The sequence below is a fragment of the Orcinus orca genome, chromosome 12, assembly GCF_937001465.1.
Source record: "Orcinus orca chromosome 12, mOrcOrc1.1, whole genome shotgun sequence".
NCBI classification, from domain to species: Eukaryota; Metazoa; Chordata; class Mammalia; order Artiodactyla; family Delphinidae; genus Orcinus; species Orcinus orca.
Genome location: NC_064570.1, coordinates 87,668,300 through 87,685,943, shown reverse-complemented (window position 1 = coordinate 87,685,943; position 17,644 = coordinate 87,668,300). Strand labels below are relative to the sequence as shown.

The 17,644-nt window shown below is 37.5% G+C and overlaps 1 protein-coding gene across 2 annotated transcripts in view; it reads right to left on the bottom strand.

Annotated features, from left to right (window-relative positions):
* Positions 1 to 17,644, bottom strand: part of EYS (eyes shut homolog) — a 1,673,869-nt gene that overhangs the window by 269,460 nt on the left and 1,386,765 nt on the right. For both annotated transcript variants that reach the window (XM_049695235.1, XM_004282511.3), the window contains exon 32: positions 463 to 571. In XM_049695235.1, the coding sequence (XP_049551192.1) occupies positions 463 to 571 (109 nt within the window). The remainder of the gene's footprint in view (positions 1 to 462; positions 572 to 17,644) is intronic.

Below are 17,644 nucleotides of genomic sequence, written 5' to 3'. Positions count from 1 at the left end.
TGAAGAGAATTCAGCAAATTGCCTTGACTCTGGAGGGACAGACATCCTCTCTTCTTTCAATTTAGCTTCATTCACTGTTTCTAAGAAAAGTTTCCTGTAAATCTAAAACCCTGAAAAGGGACTTTAAACAGCATAACGCAAGCACTAGCATAGACTATAAAAGTGTAAGTTTTTAAGCACTGTTTTGTATCTTGCTAATCTTTCCCCATTCCTGAGCTGTTTTATTAAAATAAAGCATATTATATGCAAAGTGTGAGAGTTGTTAAAATTTAATAAAACTTTTATAGTGACAGGCAGTATTAAATATATTTAATTATACCTAAAGTATCAGAGATGAATATTCTGGTGTTTTGTTGAGAGCTTTTTACAAGGAATCTGTTCTCTAAAGAAATATGACTAATGCTTAGTAACTTAAACACTTTGAAATATTGAGGGCACACTTGGTAATGTTTGCGTATCTACCTGGGACACATGAGGTATCTTGGTGTCTTCTTTCCATATTGGAGGTTTTCCATCTGCAGCCATTTCAATCATACAAGCAACCCTAGGGCTGCCAACAGGCATTGTGTAGCTATAAATAAAACAGAAGAGGCCATTACTGTATGTGTTATTGGTAAGAAGAGGATAACTTTGCACATAGATAAGTACTCCAAGGAGAGAGGTACATTCTGGATCACAGTAATCCTAAAATATCGTCTCAACCAAGTCTGAACATTTTAGGATAGATAAAGATATATTTCTTTTCTAACAGTGCCTTTTATTTTCCTTCTCTCCTCCTGTCTTTAAATCAGGAGTTGAAATGCTTTCAGAAAGTTAAACCCACACAGAACAAAAAGAGCTTTCTGTGTATGAGTAGTTATTGATAACTTTTAAGTGCTCACTGTGGTTGACATATGTTCTCATTCATGTAGGAGATTGTTGGACACATAACATTGATGTTAAATGATGTTAAACTCCCTAGGTAGAAATTTCCCCTCCCTGGCCTATGGGGGAGATAGAAATGGAATAAGAAATGAATGGCTGCATAACCGGGAGCTGTGAGATTACAGTGTGATACAGTTATCAGAACTCAGGAGGCAAGCTGCTAATATACCAGGTAGTACTTTGTCTCAGAGATAACCAAGAGTAGAAGGTTAAGGGAATTTGTAGAATGAGTGGCAGAAATGGTCAATACACAGTTGAAAATTTATCAGAGTTTATAGAACGATGCAATCAAATGAAAAGGTACACATACGGAAGTACTTGACATACTTTTAAAACAGAATTTCAAAAGACAATTCAGAGGGAGGGCTTGAAGATGGCGGAAGAGTAAGACGCGGAGATCACCTTCCTCCCCACAGATACACCAGAAATACATCTACACGAGGAACAACTCCTACAGAACACCTACTGAAGGCTGGCAGAAGACCTCAGACCTCCCAAAAGGCAAGAAACTCCCCCACGTACCTGGGTAGGGCAAAAGAAAAAAAAAAAAAAAAGAAAAAACAGACAAAAGAATAGGGACGGCACCTGCACCAGGGGGAGGGAGCTGTGAAGGAGGAAAAGTTTCCACACACTAGGAAGCCCCTTCGCGGGCGGAGACTGCGGGAGGCGTAGGGGGGAGCTTCGAAGCCGCGGAGAAGTGCACAGGCACGGGTGCGGAGGGCAAAGCGGGGAGATTCCCGCACAGAGGATCGGTGCCGACCGGCACTCACCCGCCCAAGAGGCTTGTCTGCTCATCCGCCGGGGCGGGCGGGGCTGCGAGCTGAGGCTCTGAGGCTCGGGTTTCGGTTTCGGACAGAGCGCAGGGAGAGGACTGGGGTTGGCGGCTTGAACATAGCCTGAAGGGGTTAGTGCACCACGGCTAGCCGGGAGGGAGTCCGGGGAAAAGTCTGCACCTGCCGAAGAGGCAAGAGACTTTTCCTTCCCTCTTTGTTTCCTGGTGCGTGAGGAGAGGGGTTTAAGAATGCTGCTTAAAGGAGCTCCAGAGACGGGCGCGAGCCGCGGCTAAAAGCGCGAACCCCAGAGACGGGCGCGAGCCGCGGCTGAAAGCGCGGACCCCAGAGACGGGCGCGAGCCGCGGCTAAAAGCGCGGACCCCAGAGGCGGGCGGGAGACACTAAGGCTGCTGCTGCCGCCACCAAGGGGCCTGTGTCCGAGCACAGGTCACTCTCCACACCCCTATTCCGCGGAGCCTGTGCAGCCCGCCACTGCCAGGTTCCCGGGATCCAGGGACAACTTCCCCGGGAGAACGCACATTGGGCCTCAGGCTGGTGCAGAGTCACGCCGGACTTTGCCGCCGCAGGCCCGCCCCGCACTCCGTGCCCCTCCCTACCCGCCGGCCTGAGTGCGCCAGAGCCCCCGAATCAGCGGCTCCTTTAACCCCGTCCTGTCTGAGCAAAAAACAGACGCCCTCCAGCGACCTACACGCAGAGGCAGGGCCAAATCCAAAGCTGAGCCCCTGTGAGCTGTGAGAACAAAGAAGAGAAAGGGAAATCTCTCCCAGCAGCCTCAGAAGCAGCGGATTAAAGCTCCACAATCAACTTGATGTACCCTGCATCTGTGGAATACCTGAATAGACAACCAATCATCCCAAATTAAGGAAGTGGACTTTAGGAGCAAGATCTATGATTTTTTTCCCTATTCCTCTTTTTGTGAATGTTTCTGTGTGAGATCTTGTCTGTATAGTCTTGCTTCCACCATTTGTCCTAGGGTTCTATCCGTCCATGTTTTTTTTTAAAATTTTTTTCTTAATAATCAATTTTAATTTTAATAACGTTATTATACTTTACCTTCTTTCTTTCTTTCTTTCTTTCTTTCTTTCCTTTCCTTTCCTTCCTTCCCTCCTTTAGACAATGAATCATCCCAAATTGAGGAGGTGGTCTCTGACAGCAAGATTTATGATTTTTCCCCCTTTACCTCTTTTAGTGAGGGTGTATGTGTATGCTTCTGTGTAAGATTTTGTCTGTATAGCTTTGCTTCCAACATTTGTCCTAAGGTTCTATCCGTCCCTTTTTTTTTTTCTAAATAAGAATTTTTTAATTCAATAACTTTATTATACTTTATTTTATTTTACTGTATCTTCTTTCTGTCTTTTTTCCTTCTTTCCCTCCTTCCTTCGTTCCTCCTTCCCTCCCTCCCACCTTTCTTTCCTTCTTGCCTTCTTTCCTTCTTTGCTTCTTTCTTTCTTTCTTCCTTGCTTCCTTCCTTCCTTCCCTCCTTTCCTCCTTTCCTTCTTTCTTTCCTCATACTTCTACTAATTCCCTCTACTTTTTCTCCCTTTTATTCTGAGCCGTGTGGATGAAAGGCTCTTGGTGCTCCAGCCAGGAGTCAGGGCTCTGCCTCTGAGGTAGGAGAGCCAACTTCAGGACACTGGTCCACAAGAGACCTCCCAGCTCCACATAATATCAAACGACGAAAATCTCCCAGAGACCTCCATCTTAACACCAGCACCCAGCTTCACTCAACGACCAGCAAGCCACAGTGCTGGACAACCTATGCCAAACAACTAGAAAAACAGGAACACAACCCCACCCATTAGCAGAGAGGCTGCCTAAAATCATAATAAGGCCACAGACACCCCAAAACACACCACCAGACGTGAACCTGCCCACTAGAGAGACAAGATCCAGCCTCATCCACCACAACACAGGCACTAGTCCCCTCCACCAGGAAGCCTACACAACCCACTGAACCAACCTTAGCCACTGGAGACAGACATCAAAAACAGCGGGAACTACGAACCTGCAGTCTGCAAAAAGGAGACCCCAAACACAGTAAGATAAGCAAAATGAGAAGACAGAAAAACACACAGCAGATAAAGGAGCAAGATAAAAATGCACCAGACCTAACAAATGAAGAGGAAATAGCCAGTCTACCTGAAAAAGAATTCAGAATAATGATAGTAAGGATGATCTGAAATCTTGGAAATAGAATGGACAAAATGCAAGAAACAGTTAACAAGGACCTAGAAGAAATAAAGATGAAACAAGCAACAATGAACAACACAATAAATGAAATTAAAAGTACTCTAGATGGGATCAATAGCAGAATAACTGAGGCAGAAGAACGGATAAGTGACCTGGAAGATAAAATAGTGGAAATAACTACTGCAGAGCAGAATAAAGAAAAAAGAATGAAAAGAACTGAGGACAGTCTCAGAGACCTCTGGGACAATATTAAACGCACCAACATTCGAATTATAGGGGTTCCAGAAGAAGAAGAGAAAAAGAAAGGGACTGAGAAAATATTTGAAGAGATTATAGTTGAAAACTTCCCTAATATGGGAAAGGAAATAGTTAATCAAGTCCAGGAAGCACAGAGAGTCCCATACAGGATAAATACAAGAAGAAATATGCCAAGACACATATTAATCAAACTGTCAAAAATTAAATCAAAGAAAGCATATTAAAAGCACCAAGGGAAAAACAACAAATAACACATAAGGGAATCCCCATAAGGTTAACAGCTGATCTCTCAGCAGAAACCCTACAAGCCAGAAGGGAGTGGCAGGACATACTGAAAGTGATGAAGGAGAAAAACCTGCAGCCAAGACTACTCTACCCAGCAAGGATCTCATTCAGATTTGATGGAGAAATTAAAACCTTTACAGACAAGCAAAAGCTGAGAGAGTTCAGCACCACCAAACCAGCTTTACAACAAATGCTAAAGGATCTTCTCTAGGCAAGAAATACAAGAGAAGGAAAAGACCTATAATAACGAACCCAAAACAATTTAGAAAATGAGAATAGGAACATACATATCGATAATTACCTTAAATGTAAATGGACTAAATGCTCCCACCAAAAGACACAGATTAGCTGAATGGATACAAAAACAAAACTCTTATATATGCTGTCTACAAGAGGCCCACTTCAGACCTAGAGACACACACAGACTGAAAGTAAGGGGATGGAAAAAGATATTCCATGCAAATGGAAACCAAAAGAAAGCTGGAGTAGCAATTCTCATATCAGACAAAATAGACTTTAAAATAAGGACTATTAAAAGAGACAAAGAAGGACACTACATAATGATCAAGGGATCGATCCAAGAAGAAGATATAACAATTGTAAATATTTATGCACCCAACATAGGAGCACCTCAATACATAAGGCAAATACTAACAGCCATAAAAGGGGAAATCTACAGTAACACATTCATAGTAGGGGACTTAAACACCCCACTTTCACCCATGGACAGATCATCCAAAATGAAAATAAATAAGGAAACACAAGCTTTAAATGATACATTAAACAAGATGGACTTAATTGATATTTATAGGACTCCATCCAAAAACAACAGAATACACATTTTTCTCAAGTGCTCATGGAGCATTCTCCAGGATAGATCATATCTTGGGTCACAAATCAAGCCTTGGTAAATTTAAGAAAATTGAAATTGTATCAAGTATCTTTTCTGACCACAATGCCATGAGACTAGATATCAATTACAGGAAAAGATCTGTAAAAAATACAAACACATGGAGGCTAAACAATACACTACTTAGTAATGAAGTGACCACTGAAGAAATCAAAGAGGAAATCAAAAAATACCTAGAAAGAAATGACAATGGAGACACAACGACTCAAAACCTATGGGATGCAGCAAAAGCAGTTCTAAGGGGGAAGTTTATAGCAATACAAGCCCACCTTAAGAAGCAGGAAAACTCTCGAATAAACAACCTAACCTTGCATCTCAAGCAATTAGAGAAAGAAGAACAAAAAAACCCCAAAGCTAGCAGAAGGAAAGAAATCATAAAAATCAGATCAGAAATAAATGAAAAAGAAATGAAGGAAACAATAGCAAAGATCAATAAAACTAAAAGCTGGTTCTTTGAGAAGATAAACAAAATAGATAAACCACTAGCCAGACTCATCAAGAAAAAAAAGGGAGAAGACTCAAATCAATAGAATTAGAAATGAAAAAGGAGAGGTAACAACTGACACTGCAGAAATAAAAAAGATCATGAGAGATTACTACAAGCAACTCTATGGCAATAAAATGGACAATCTGGAAGAAATGGACAAATTCTTAGAAATGCACAACCTGCCAAGACTGAATCAGGAAGAAGTAGAAAATATGAACAGACCAATCACAAGCACTGAAATTGAAACTGTGATTAAAAGTCTTCCAACAAACAAAAGCCCAGGACCAGATGGATTCACAGGTGAATTCTATCAAACATTTAGAGAAGAGCTAACACCTATCCTTCTCAAACTCTTCCAAAATATAGCAGAGGGAGGAACACTCCCAAACTCATTCTACGAGGCCACCATCACCTTGATACCAAAACCAGGCAAGGATGTCACAAAGAAAGAAAACTACAGGCCAATATCACTGATGAACATAGATGCAAAAATCCTCAACAAAATACTAGCAAACAGAATCCAACAGCACATTAAAAGGATCATACACCATGATCAAGTGGGGTTTATTCCAGGAATGCAAGGATTCTTCAATATACGCAAATCTATCAATGTGATAAACCATATTAACAAATTGAAGAAGAAAAACCATATGATCATCTCAATAGATGCAGAGAAAGCTTTTGACAAAATTCAACACCAATTTATGATAAAAACCCTGCAGAAAGTAGGCATAGAGGGAACTTTCCTCAACATAATAAAGGCCATATATGACAAGCCCACAGCAAACATCATCCTCAATGGTGAAAAACTGAAAGCATTTCCACTAAGATCAGGAACAAGACAAGGTTGCCCACTCTCACCACTCTTATTCAACATAGTTTTGGAAGTTTTAGCCACAGCAATCAGAGAAGAAAAGGAAATAAAAGGAATCCAAATCAGAAAAGAAGAAGTAAAGCTGTCACTGTTTGCAGATGACATGATCCTATACATAGGGAATCCTAAAGATGCTACCAGAAAACTACTAGAGCTAATCAATGAATTTGGTAAAGTGGCAGGATACAAAATTAATGCACAGAAATCTCTGGCATTCCTATATACTAATGATGAAAAATCTGAAAGTGAAATCAAGAAAACACTCCCATTTACCATTGCAACAAAAAGAATAAAATATCTAGGAATAAACCTACCTAAGGAGACAAAAGACCTGTATGCAGAAAATTATAAGACACTGATGAAAGAAATTAAAGATGATACAAATAGATGGAGAGATATACCATGTTCTTGGATTGGAAGAATCAACACTGTGAAAATGACTCTACTACCCAAAGCAATCTATAGATTCAATGCAATCCCTATCAAGCTACCACTGGCATTTTTCACAGAACTAGAACAAAAAATTTCACAATTTGTATGGAAACACAAAAGACCCTGAATAGCCAAAGCAATCTTGAGAAAGAAAAAAGGAACTGGAGGAATCAGGCTCCCTGACTTCAGACTATACTACAAAGCTACAGTTATCAAGAGAGTATGGTACTGGCACAAAAACAGAAAGATAGATCAATGGAACAGGATAGAAAGCCCAGAGATAAACCCATGCACATATGGACACCTTATCTTTGATAAAGGTGGCAGGAATGTACAGTGGAGAAAGGACAGCCTCTTCAATAAGTGGTGCTGGGAAAACTGGACAGGTACATGTAAAAGTATGAGATTAGATCACTCCCTAACACCATACACAAAAATAAGATCAAAATGGATTAAAGACCTAAATATAAGGCCAGAAACTATCAAACTCTTAGAGGAAAGCATAGGCAGAACACTCTATGATATAAATCACAGCAAGATTCTTTCTGACCCACCTCCTAGAGTAATGGAAATAAAAACAAAAATAAACAAATGGGACCTAATGAAACTTCAAAGCTTTTGCACAGCAAAGGAAACCATAAACAAGACCAAAAGACAACCCTCAGAATGGGAGAAAATATTTGCAAATGAAGCAACCGACAAAGGATTAATCTCCAAAATCTACAAGCAGCTCATGCAGCTCAATAACAAAAAAACAAACAACCCAATCCAAAAATGGGCAGAAGACCTAAATAGACATTTCTCCAAAGAAGATATACAGACTGCCAACAAACACATGAAAGAATGCTCAACATCATTAATCATTAGAGAAATGCAAATCAAAACTACAATGAGATATCATCTCACACCAGTCAGAATGGCCATCATCAAAAAATCTAGAAACAATAAATGCTGGAGAGGGTGTGGAGAAAAGGGAACACTCTTGCACTGCTGGTGGGAATGTGAATTGGTTCAGCCACTATGGAGAACAGTATGGAGGTTCCTTAAAAAGCTACAAATAGAACTACCATATGACCCAGCAATCCCACTACTGGGCATATACCCTGAGAAAACCGAAATTCAAAAAGTGTCATGTACCAAAATGTTCATTGCAGCTCTATTTACAATAGCCCGGAGATGGAAGCAACCTAAGTGCCCATCAACGGATGAATGGATAAAGAAGATGTGGCACATATATACAATGGAATATTACTCAGCCATAAAAAGAAACAAAATTGAGCTATTTGTAATGAGTTGGATAGACCTAGAGTCTGTCATACAGAGTGAAGTAAGTCAGAAAGAAAAAGACAAATACCGTATGCTAACACATATATATGGAATTTAAGGGAAAAAAATGTCATGAAGAACCTAGGGGTAAGGCAGGAATAAAGACGCAGACCTCCTAGAGAACGGATTGAGGTTATGGGGAGGGGGAAGGGTGAGCTGTGACAGGGCGAGAGAGAGTCATGGGCATATACACACTAACAAACGTAGTAAGGTAGATAGCTAGTGGGAAGCAGCCGCATGGCACAGGGATATTGGCTTGGTGCTTTGTGACAGCCTCGAGTGGTGGGATAGGGAGGGTGGGAGGGAGACGCAAGAGGGAAGACATATGGGAACATATGTTTATGTATGACTGATTCACTTTGTTATAAAGCAGAAACTAACACACCATTGTAAAGCAATTATACCCCAATAAAGATGTTAAAAAAAAAAAAAAAGACAATTCAGTGGCTATCTCTGCATGATGTAAGTATGAATACTTTTTTTAAACTGGGGTATAGTTGCTTTATGATGTTGTGTTAGTTTCTGCTGTACAATGAAGTGAATCAGCTATATATATACATACATCCCCTCCCTCTTAGTCCCTCCTCCCACCCCCGCATCCCTCCCATCTAGGTCACCACAGAGCACTGAGCTGAGCTCCCTGTGCTATACAGCAGGTTCCCACTGATAATTTTAATGCACATTTTTGCTTATTTGTATTTTCTAAATTTTGGACAGTGAACACAATTAGTTTTTATTTTAATTTTGACCAACGGCCCCAGTATGTTCAGGACTGAGAGGTGTTCCAGGTCACAGGACTTTTCAGAGCTAAAACGAAGGAAGTTCCTGGCAAATGAGCATAGATTGATCACTGATCAAAATTCTTAAGTTCTAGGAATAATCTCTTAGAGTCCCATTTGCGTGAACTTTATATCGAAGGGACACACGAGGCACATTTGCCATTGTAGTTGATATGGGCCTATATAGACATTTTATACTGGAGATGGGGGAATAGCTGTCAGGGATGCACACGTCCTTATTAAGAAATAATAAGCTCTCTTATTACTTCACTCAGAACTTGTTAAAGGCTAACCCTGAACTGCAGTTCTACAAAAGAAGTCACTCTACTCCATGTGCTTTCTGTTACCTCCTGCCTTTCTTCCCCTGACCCTTCCACCAAATGGCTGATTCTACTATCTGCTTTGTCTATGTACTCTTTTGGAAATTGATACTCTAATTTAACCAGAGATTTTCCCACATGTGGATTCTTATCAGGTTCATTTTTATAATGCCTTATATCTGCTTACAGACCAAATTTTGTCATAAGAATGAAAAAAAAATGCTCTATAAACAAATTAGACTTTATGCCACATAAATCATTTGAGGAAAAATCTATGTGCATATCCGTTATGTCTCGCAAGTATTGCTGAGGCCAACTGAGTCTAATGCTTTAAAGACTCAAGGATTATATTTTGAGATAATACATTGACTGGCTGAGTGATCTTAGGCAAACCATTTAACCTCTCTTCCCTGAAGTGTGATTATCCACAGAAAGGAGATAATCATTCTTAGCTCATAAATGGTTGGTGAGAATCACATTATTTAGTGTACACATAAATCATTCAGTGCTAATATTAAAATCCAAAGTTGAAGCAATTATTTGCTGGCTAGACAGGGATCTCTAAAGAGATTTTTATGAAAAACATTACACAGTCAAGTCGAAATGTTCATTTACTTTTACTAATATTGTTTGTAATGGAATCAAAATCAAACACTTAGGTTGAATTATTTTAAAAATTAAAATTTGATGCAACAGACATTTTTTTCAGTATCTTTAACATTCTTATTTTTTAGACTTATAGTCTTTAGGTATGCTTGCTAAACAATTTGGAAGAAAAACAGTCTGATTTGGAAAATACAATTTATTTAAAAATTTTTAGAAGTTTCTGCTCAAACTGGAAGTTCAGGATATCCAAAACCAAGGGAAGGTTGTAAAAATGTAGACAACAGAGCATGGATTTAATTACCAACCAAGAAATTTTATATAATTGAATGTTATCCAGCTTTTCAACACTTGTAGAATAGCAATTAATGGCATAGAAGATATTTGTATAAAATAGAAGAAATAAAGACAATTTAGGTGATATATTATTTTTATGAAAATATGCATGGAGATAATACCAGAATTACTTTCACTAACATTATCTGTGGCTATCTCTGCATGCTGGGAATGAGAATGATTTTTTCAATTTGTTTCTTTTGCTTATTTATATTTTATAAAATTTGGACAATGAATATACAATATTTTTCAGTTTCACCTCTTAAAAGATAAGTTCAGTTTTTATAAAAAGCAATCAAGAATTAAATACTTTATTGACATTTTTCTGTTTTCCTGGATTCCATACCTTCCTTCTAGATATACCTATCTCTATCTATCTATCTTCTTGCTAAATACAACTTAAACAGTTCTTGTAATGAGAATTTGTGGATAGTAAATTCAGAGTCATATCACCCTTGAATAATAGTTTAAAAATGTATAAAATTTTAGATTTTTTTAAGAACTTTAAATAGTAGCTAATTATTTGTTGCATTGTACTGCTGATATGAAGTCATAAAAAAAAACTTAAAAGCTGTTCTTTTGTTACTTTAGCTTTTCTTTTTGGCAGCTTTAAGGTTTTCTCTTTAATTGTGATAATGCATCTAGGGATGGATTAATCATTATTTATCTTTCTTAGTACTCTGAGTACATGTCTGATCTCAACAATTATGTATTCCATCAATTTTGGAAAATTCTCACCTGAATCACCTCAAATATTGCTTTTTGACATTCTCTGAAATCTCTTATTATAGAGTTTTTCTAGAACCCATATTAGACATTTTTTGGAAGCCTGTTAAAATGTCCTCTAAATTTTTAAATCTTGCTTTCACTTCTTAGAACATTCTCTTAATTCTCTGTCCTGTATTCTCCCTAGACACCAGTTTTCCCCCCACAGTGGTCTACATATTGAGTTTTAATTTTCAATAAATATAATCTTTTATTCCCAAGATTTTGAATCTTTTCCACATTTTTTGGTGTTTAATTTATGCCTGTTTTGCTTTTGTAATTTCTTTTTTTTTAAATGAATGCTATTCAATTGTGCTCTCTAGTATTCTAAAAATACTTATTTTAAAGTTTTTGTCAGACTTTTCCATAAAAATAATTTTATCTAGGGTGATTCATGCTCTATTTGCTGATTTGCTTGTTTCCTTTCTCAATGTTGTCATGTGTTTTGGTATTGTGCTGTTTAGGCTCATTTTGAGTCAAAAATATTTTTGTTTTTCTCTCCTTTTCTGCACTCTTATTCTCTTTCTCCTGTGCACTTGTGCTGTACTCAACTCTGCCTGCCCTAACGAGAATGCTACCTGGTCCTCTGAGCACCTAAACTAGAATTTTGGATTCTGGATGTTTGAGTAGTTCTGGCCTGTGGTGATATTGATGATCCACAGGTCCATTCACAGAACTGAGAGAGATTGTTTGGTGCACTTCTGCTCATGATACTTCAGTTGCATTCTATTTTCTTCCTGAGCTGGCAGTTTGCCAAAAGTCACAATTCCAGTTGACAGGCTCTCTCTCTCTCTTTCTTTCTCTCTCTCTCTCTCTCTGTATATATGTATCTGTCACTTTTCTTTTTTTTTTTTTGTGGTACGCGGGCCTCTCACTGTTGTGGCCTCTCCCGTTGTGGAGCACAGGCTCCGGACACACAGGCTCAGTGGCCATGGCTCACAGGCCTAGCCACTCCGCAGCATGTGGGATCTTCCCGGACCGGGGCATGAACCCATGTCCCCTGCTTCGGCAGGCGGACTCTCAACCACTGTGCCACCAGGGAAGCCCACATGTATTTTTTTTAATTGAAATATGGTTGACATACAATATTATGTTAGTTTCAGGTGTACTACTTAGTGATTTGACATTTGCATATGTTACAAAATGATCACCATCAAAAGTCTGGTAACCATTTCTCTCCATACAAAGTCATTACAATATTATTGACCATATTCCTTATGTTGTTTACATCTTCATGCCTTATTTATTCTATAATTGGAGGTTTGTACCTCTTAATCCCCATTTAAAATAAAATCCATCTTAATGGCACATAATTGTTCATAGTAATCTCTTATGATCCTTTGTATTTCTGTGGTGTCAATTCTTTTTCATTTCTAATTTTATTAATTTGGGTCCTCTCTCTTTTTTTCTTCACGAATCTGGCTAAAGTTTTACCAATTTTGTTTCTCTTTTCAAAGAACCAGGTCTTACTTTCATTGATTCCTTTTTTTTTTTTTTTTTTTTTTAATGTTTGCTCTGATCTCTGTGGCTTCTTTCCTTCTACTAACTTGGGGTTGGTTTTCCTTCTCTAGTTCCATTAAGTGTAAGGTTATGTTGTTTACTTAAGATTTTTCTTGTTTCCTGAGATAGACTTGTATTGCTATAAATTTCCCCTTTAAAAATGCTTTTGTTGTGTTCCATAGATTTTCGGATCATTGTGTGATAATTTTCACTTGTCTCCAGGTATTTTTAAATTTCTTCTTTGATTTCTTCAGTGACCCATTGATTATTTAGTAGCATATGATTTAGTCTCCACATGTTTGTGTTTTTTTTTCTTGCAGTTGATTTCTACTCTCATTGACTTGTGTTTGGAAAAGGTGCTTGATATGATTTGAATTTTTAAAATTTACTGAAACTTGTTTGTGACCTAGCATGTGATTGTCTTGGAGAATGTTTCATGTGCAGTGGAAAAGAATGAATTCTGCTGTTTTGAGACAGTATGTTCTGTATATAACTATTAATGCAATCTGATCAAATGAGTCGTTTAAGGCTAGTGTTTCCTTATTGATTTTCTGTCTGTTCATTGATGTAAGTGGGGTGTTAAAGTTCCCTATTATTATTGTATTACTGTCAATTTTGCTCCATATTTGTTAATATTGCATTATGTATTTATGTACTCCTATGTTGGGTGCATATATGTTTACAATTGTTATATCTTCTTGTTGGATTGATCTCTTTATCATTATGTAATCTGTTATGTAGTTGATCCTTTAATCATTATGGCTTTTTATTGGAACACTTATTCCATTTACATTAAAAGTAATTATTGATAGGTTTGTACTAACTGCCATTTTGTTAGTTGTTTTCAGGTTGTTTATGTAGTTCTTTTTTGTCCCTTTCTACTATTTTTGCTCCCTTTAGTGATTTGATGACTGTTTTTAGTGTTATGTTTGCATTCCTTTCTATTTTTTTTTGTGTGTGTGTGTATCTATATAGGTTTTGGGTTTGTGGTTACCATGGGTTTCATATATAATATAATATGTGACTATTTAAATTTGATAATCTCTGAAGTTTGAATGCATTCTAACAACCTGCATTTTAAACCCCCAGAACATTTAATGTGTTTTTTTAAACAATGTGTTTTTAAAAATTAGTTAATTAATTTTTGGTTGCATTGGGTCTTTGTTGCTGCATGCGGGCCTTTCTCTAGTTGTGGTGAGTGGGGGTTACTCTTCATTGCAGTGCAAAGGGTTCTTATTGCAGTGGCTTCTCTTGTTGCAGAGCATGGGCTCTAGGTGTGTGGGTTTCAGTAGTTGCAACATGCCGGCTCAGCAGTTGTGGCTCACGGGCTTTAGAGTGCAGGCTCAGTAGTTGTGGTGCACAGGCTTAGTTGCTCCATAGCATGTGGGATCTTCCTGGGCCAGGATCGAACCTTTGTCCCCTGCATTGGCAGGTGGATTCTTAACCACTGCGCCACCAGGGAAGTCCTACATTTAATGCTTTTGACTTCATATTTTACGTCTTTTTATGTTGTGTATTCCTTAACTACTTATTGTGGATATAGATTATTTTACTACTTTTTTCTTTCAATCTTCCTACTGGCTTTATGTGTGGTTGCTCCACTACCTTTACTGTATGTTTGCCTTTTTCAATGAGGTTTTCCTTTCATCAGTTTTGTATCTCTAGTTGTTGCCTTTTTCTTCCACTTAGATAAGCTCCTTTTAACATTTCTTGTAAGATTGGTTTAATGATGCTTAACTCTTTTAGCTTTTGCTTGCCTGTAAAATTCTCTCTCCTTCAAATCTGAATGATGACCTTGCCAGGTAGCATACTCTTGGTTGTATATTTCTTTTTCTTTTTCTTTTCTTTTTTTTTTTTTTTTTCATCTCTTTGAACATATAGTGCCACTCTCTTCTGGTCTGCAAAGTTTTTGCTGAAAAGTCACCTGATAGTTTTATGGGAGTTCCTTTGTATATAACTAGTTGTTTTTCTCTTGCTGCTTTTAAGATTCTCTTTTTATCTTTAATTTTTGCCATTTTAATTATATTGTGTCTTACTGTGGACTTCTTTGGGTTCATCTTTTTTGGGGCTCTCTGTACTTTCTGGACCTGGATGTCTATTTTTTTCCCAGGTTAGGGAAGTTTTCATCTATTTATTATTTCTTCAAAATATGTTCTTTGTCCCTTTCTTCCTCTCTTCTCCTTCTGGGACCACTTAATGCAAATGTTAGTATGCTTAACATTGTCTCAGGGAACTCTTAAGCCATTTTCATTTTAAAAGTTCTTGCTTCTTTTTTTCTGTTCAGCTTGGGTGATTTTCACTACTTGTCTTCCAGATTGCTGATCCACTCCTCTGTATCATCTAATCTACTGCTGATTCCTTCTAGTGTATTTTTTATATCAGTTATTGTATTCTTTAGCTCTGCTTGGTTATTTTTTTGTATTTTCTAACTCTTTGTTGAAATTCTTATTGTGTTCATCCAATTCTCTCTGGAGTTCAGTTAGTGTCTTTATGATCATTACTTTTATCAGGTAGATTGCCTATCTCCACTGTTTAGTTCTTTTTCTGAAGTTTTGTCTTATTTCTTTGTTTGAAACATATGTCTCTCTCTCCTTATTTTGCGTAATTCTCTGTGTTTATTTCTATGCATTAGGTAGGTTGGTTACATTTATCAATCTTGGAGAAGTGGCTTTATGTAGGAGGCCTCCTATGGGGCCCAGCAGCACACTTTCCTCTATAGAGCTGTAGGGATGACCCTATATGGGCTGCCTGGGCCCTTCTGTTGTGGTGGGCTGAATACTGTGGGCATGCTAGTTGGGGGAATGTCCCCTGACTAATTGGATGCAGGCTCATTGATGGGGGGAGCTGGGTCCCTGTGCACTGGCTGTGCCATCTAGCAGCATCACATGTTTCCTTGAGTGAGTCTTTTGTACCCTTTGTCCTAGAGAAGCTGAGCTGCCCTGTTTCTAGATCTAGATCTTGACAGGTCTGCAGTATTAACTGTTTTTCTGATTTGCATTTTTGTTCATTTCGCATTTGGGAAGATTTTTATCCTGTTTTTGAGCTAGACTTTATATTTTCAAAAGCCTATTTTAAATTTTCTTTATTGATGCTATGTGTTTGACACTAAGGTGGTGTGTCAAAGTATGAAGGTAGAGAGTCATTGTAACTAGAAGTCCCACTTTATTTTTTATAAAAAGAAAACAATGACAAAGATCAAACTAAGTCCCTGCCTTAGGAGCACCATGTAAATATAAAGTTATCTTTAATTTTTGAGTGACAGAATGAAGAAAAATTAAACAAACCATTTGGAAATACCTTTATGATTTAACAGGATATAAATTCATTTCTTTGGCTTTTTCCATCTCTGGTTTGTTTTCTGTTAAAGGCATTTCAGTGCATCTGTCTCATATTTTTTTTCCTGTGGCATATTTCATAAGCGCATAAGTAAAGTAGTTTGTTTTCTCTCCAGAGACAAATGCGATGTATGGATTTTTTCTTCTCCAAGGTACCTATGTTTGATTTCTCAAATTGGGAAATTATAAGTTACTGGCATTAAATCATAATGGAATTAAATGCTTTAAAGGGCTATTGTAGTGCTGTGTTGTAGGCTCACAGAACAGTGGTCATGCATAATTACAGTAGCTACAGATTTCTGAAGCCATGAAATAGCAATAACAAAACTGAACAGGACAAACTGTTTCTAAGGAATATTGCAAAATTGATGACAATACTGAATGCTTTTATATGTGCAAAATATAACTGTGCTTTTCTCTTGTTGCTAGGTTTTGCTATCACCCAGCAATGATGTTAACTTGCCAATTTTAAATTTTGGACATGAATTAACTTTGCCAGTAAGTTTATTTCTTTATTTACCTGAATTAGACTTTTAAAAATAATGCAAGAACAGGTTCTCTATGTGGATAACTTGCAGTATAGATAGCAGTTAAATGAATCTCAAACTTAATAACATTTGCCCATGTTTTTTACTATTTTGACTATATTTTGAGTATTTTTTCAATTAGAAAACATTTACTAAATGAGAAAACTACATTTAAAATGTGCTTTAAAACAAAATGGAATTATTTAAAAAAAGACGTATGCATTTGAAAGATCTTTGCACTGTGCTGAAAAATCAAATCTCTTGCAATAATACAACATGCCAACTTATAACATGTAAGTTAACAGAATCCTCAATTTAACATTTTCAAAGATGATATTAAGGTCAAGAATTTCACATCTATGGTAGCACATATAGAAGGGCATTTGTTATAAATATGATGCCCATCTATATGAAGCTTACAAATTTGATAATGCTCAACAAAACCTTTTTAGAATCACATCCAAAAGTGTTGCATCCAAAGAATCACAAATCTGTGTCCTTAAGTTCTCATTCTAAAACCGTTATGTTGACTTTTCTATCCCTTGTCATTTGTTGATACTAACACTTAAGAGAAGAAGAGGAAAAGAAGTGCTGCAATAAACCCTTGATCATGTGCAAAAATTATTGCTGCTATAGTTCATTGCAAAGCATGTCTATACAATACCAGCCTTAATATTTAGCAACTGTGATTATTGCTCTGAAGAGAATGGATAGTGTACACACTGAGTTCCAGCTTGGAACTTTCATTAAAATATCTTCTCAGGCTAGACTCAGAACTGGGAGAAGTTAACTTCGATTGTTAGCAGCTATGATCTCCATGTTCAGTCCAAATTTTTAGTTGAATTGGGACAGTTAGCTCTGAAGAATAGCTGAGTTGGAAGACTCATAACAGCAGATGGCAGTAAATGTACATGGCAGAGACAGGGGCACCAAAAGATATCTGTTCCCAAAATGATAGGATCTGATTGATAGTGTGATTGTTTTAGCTCCCTGTTTGCTA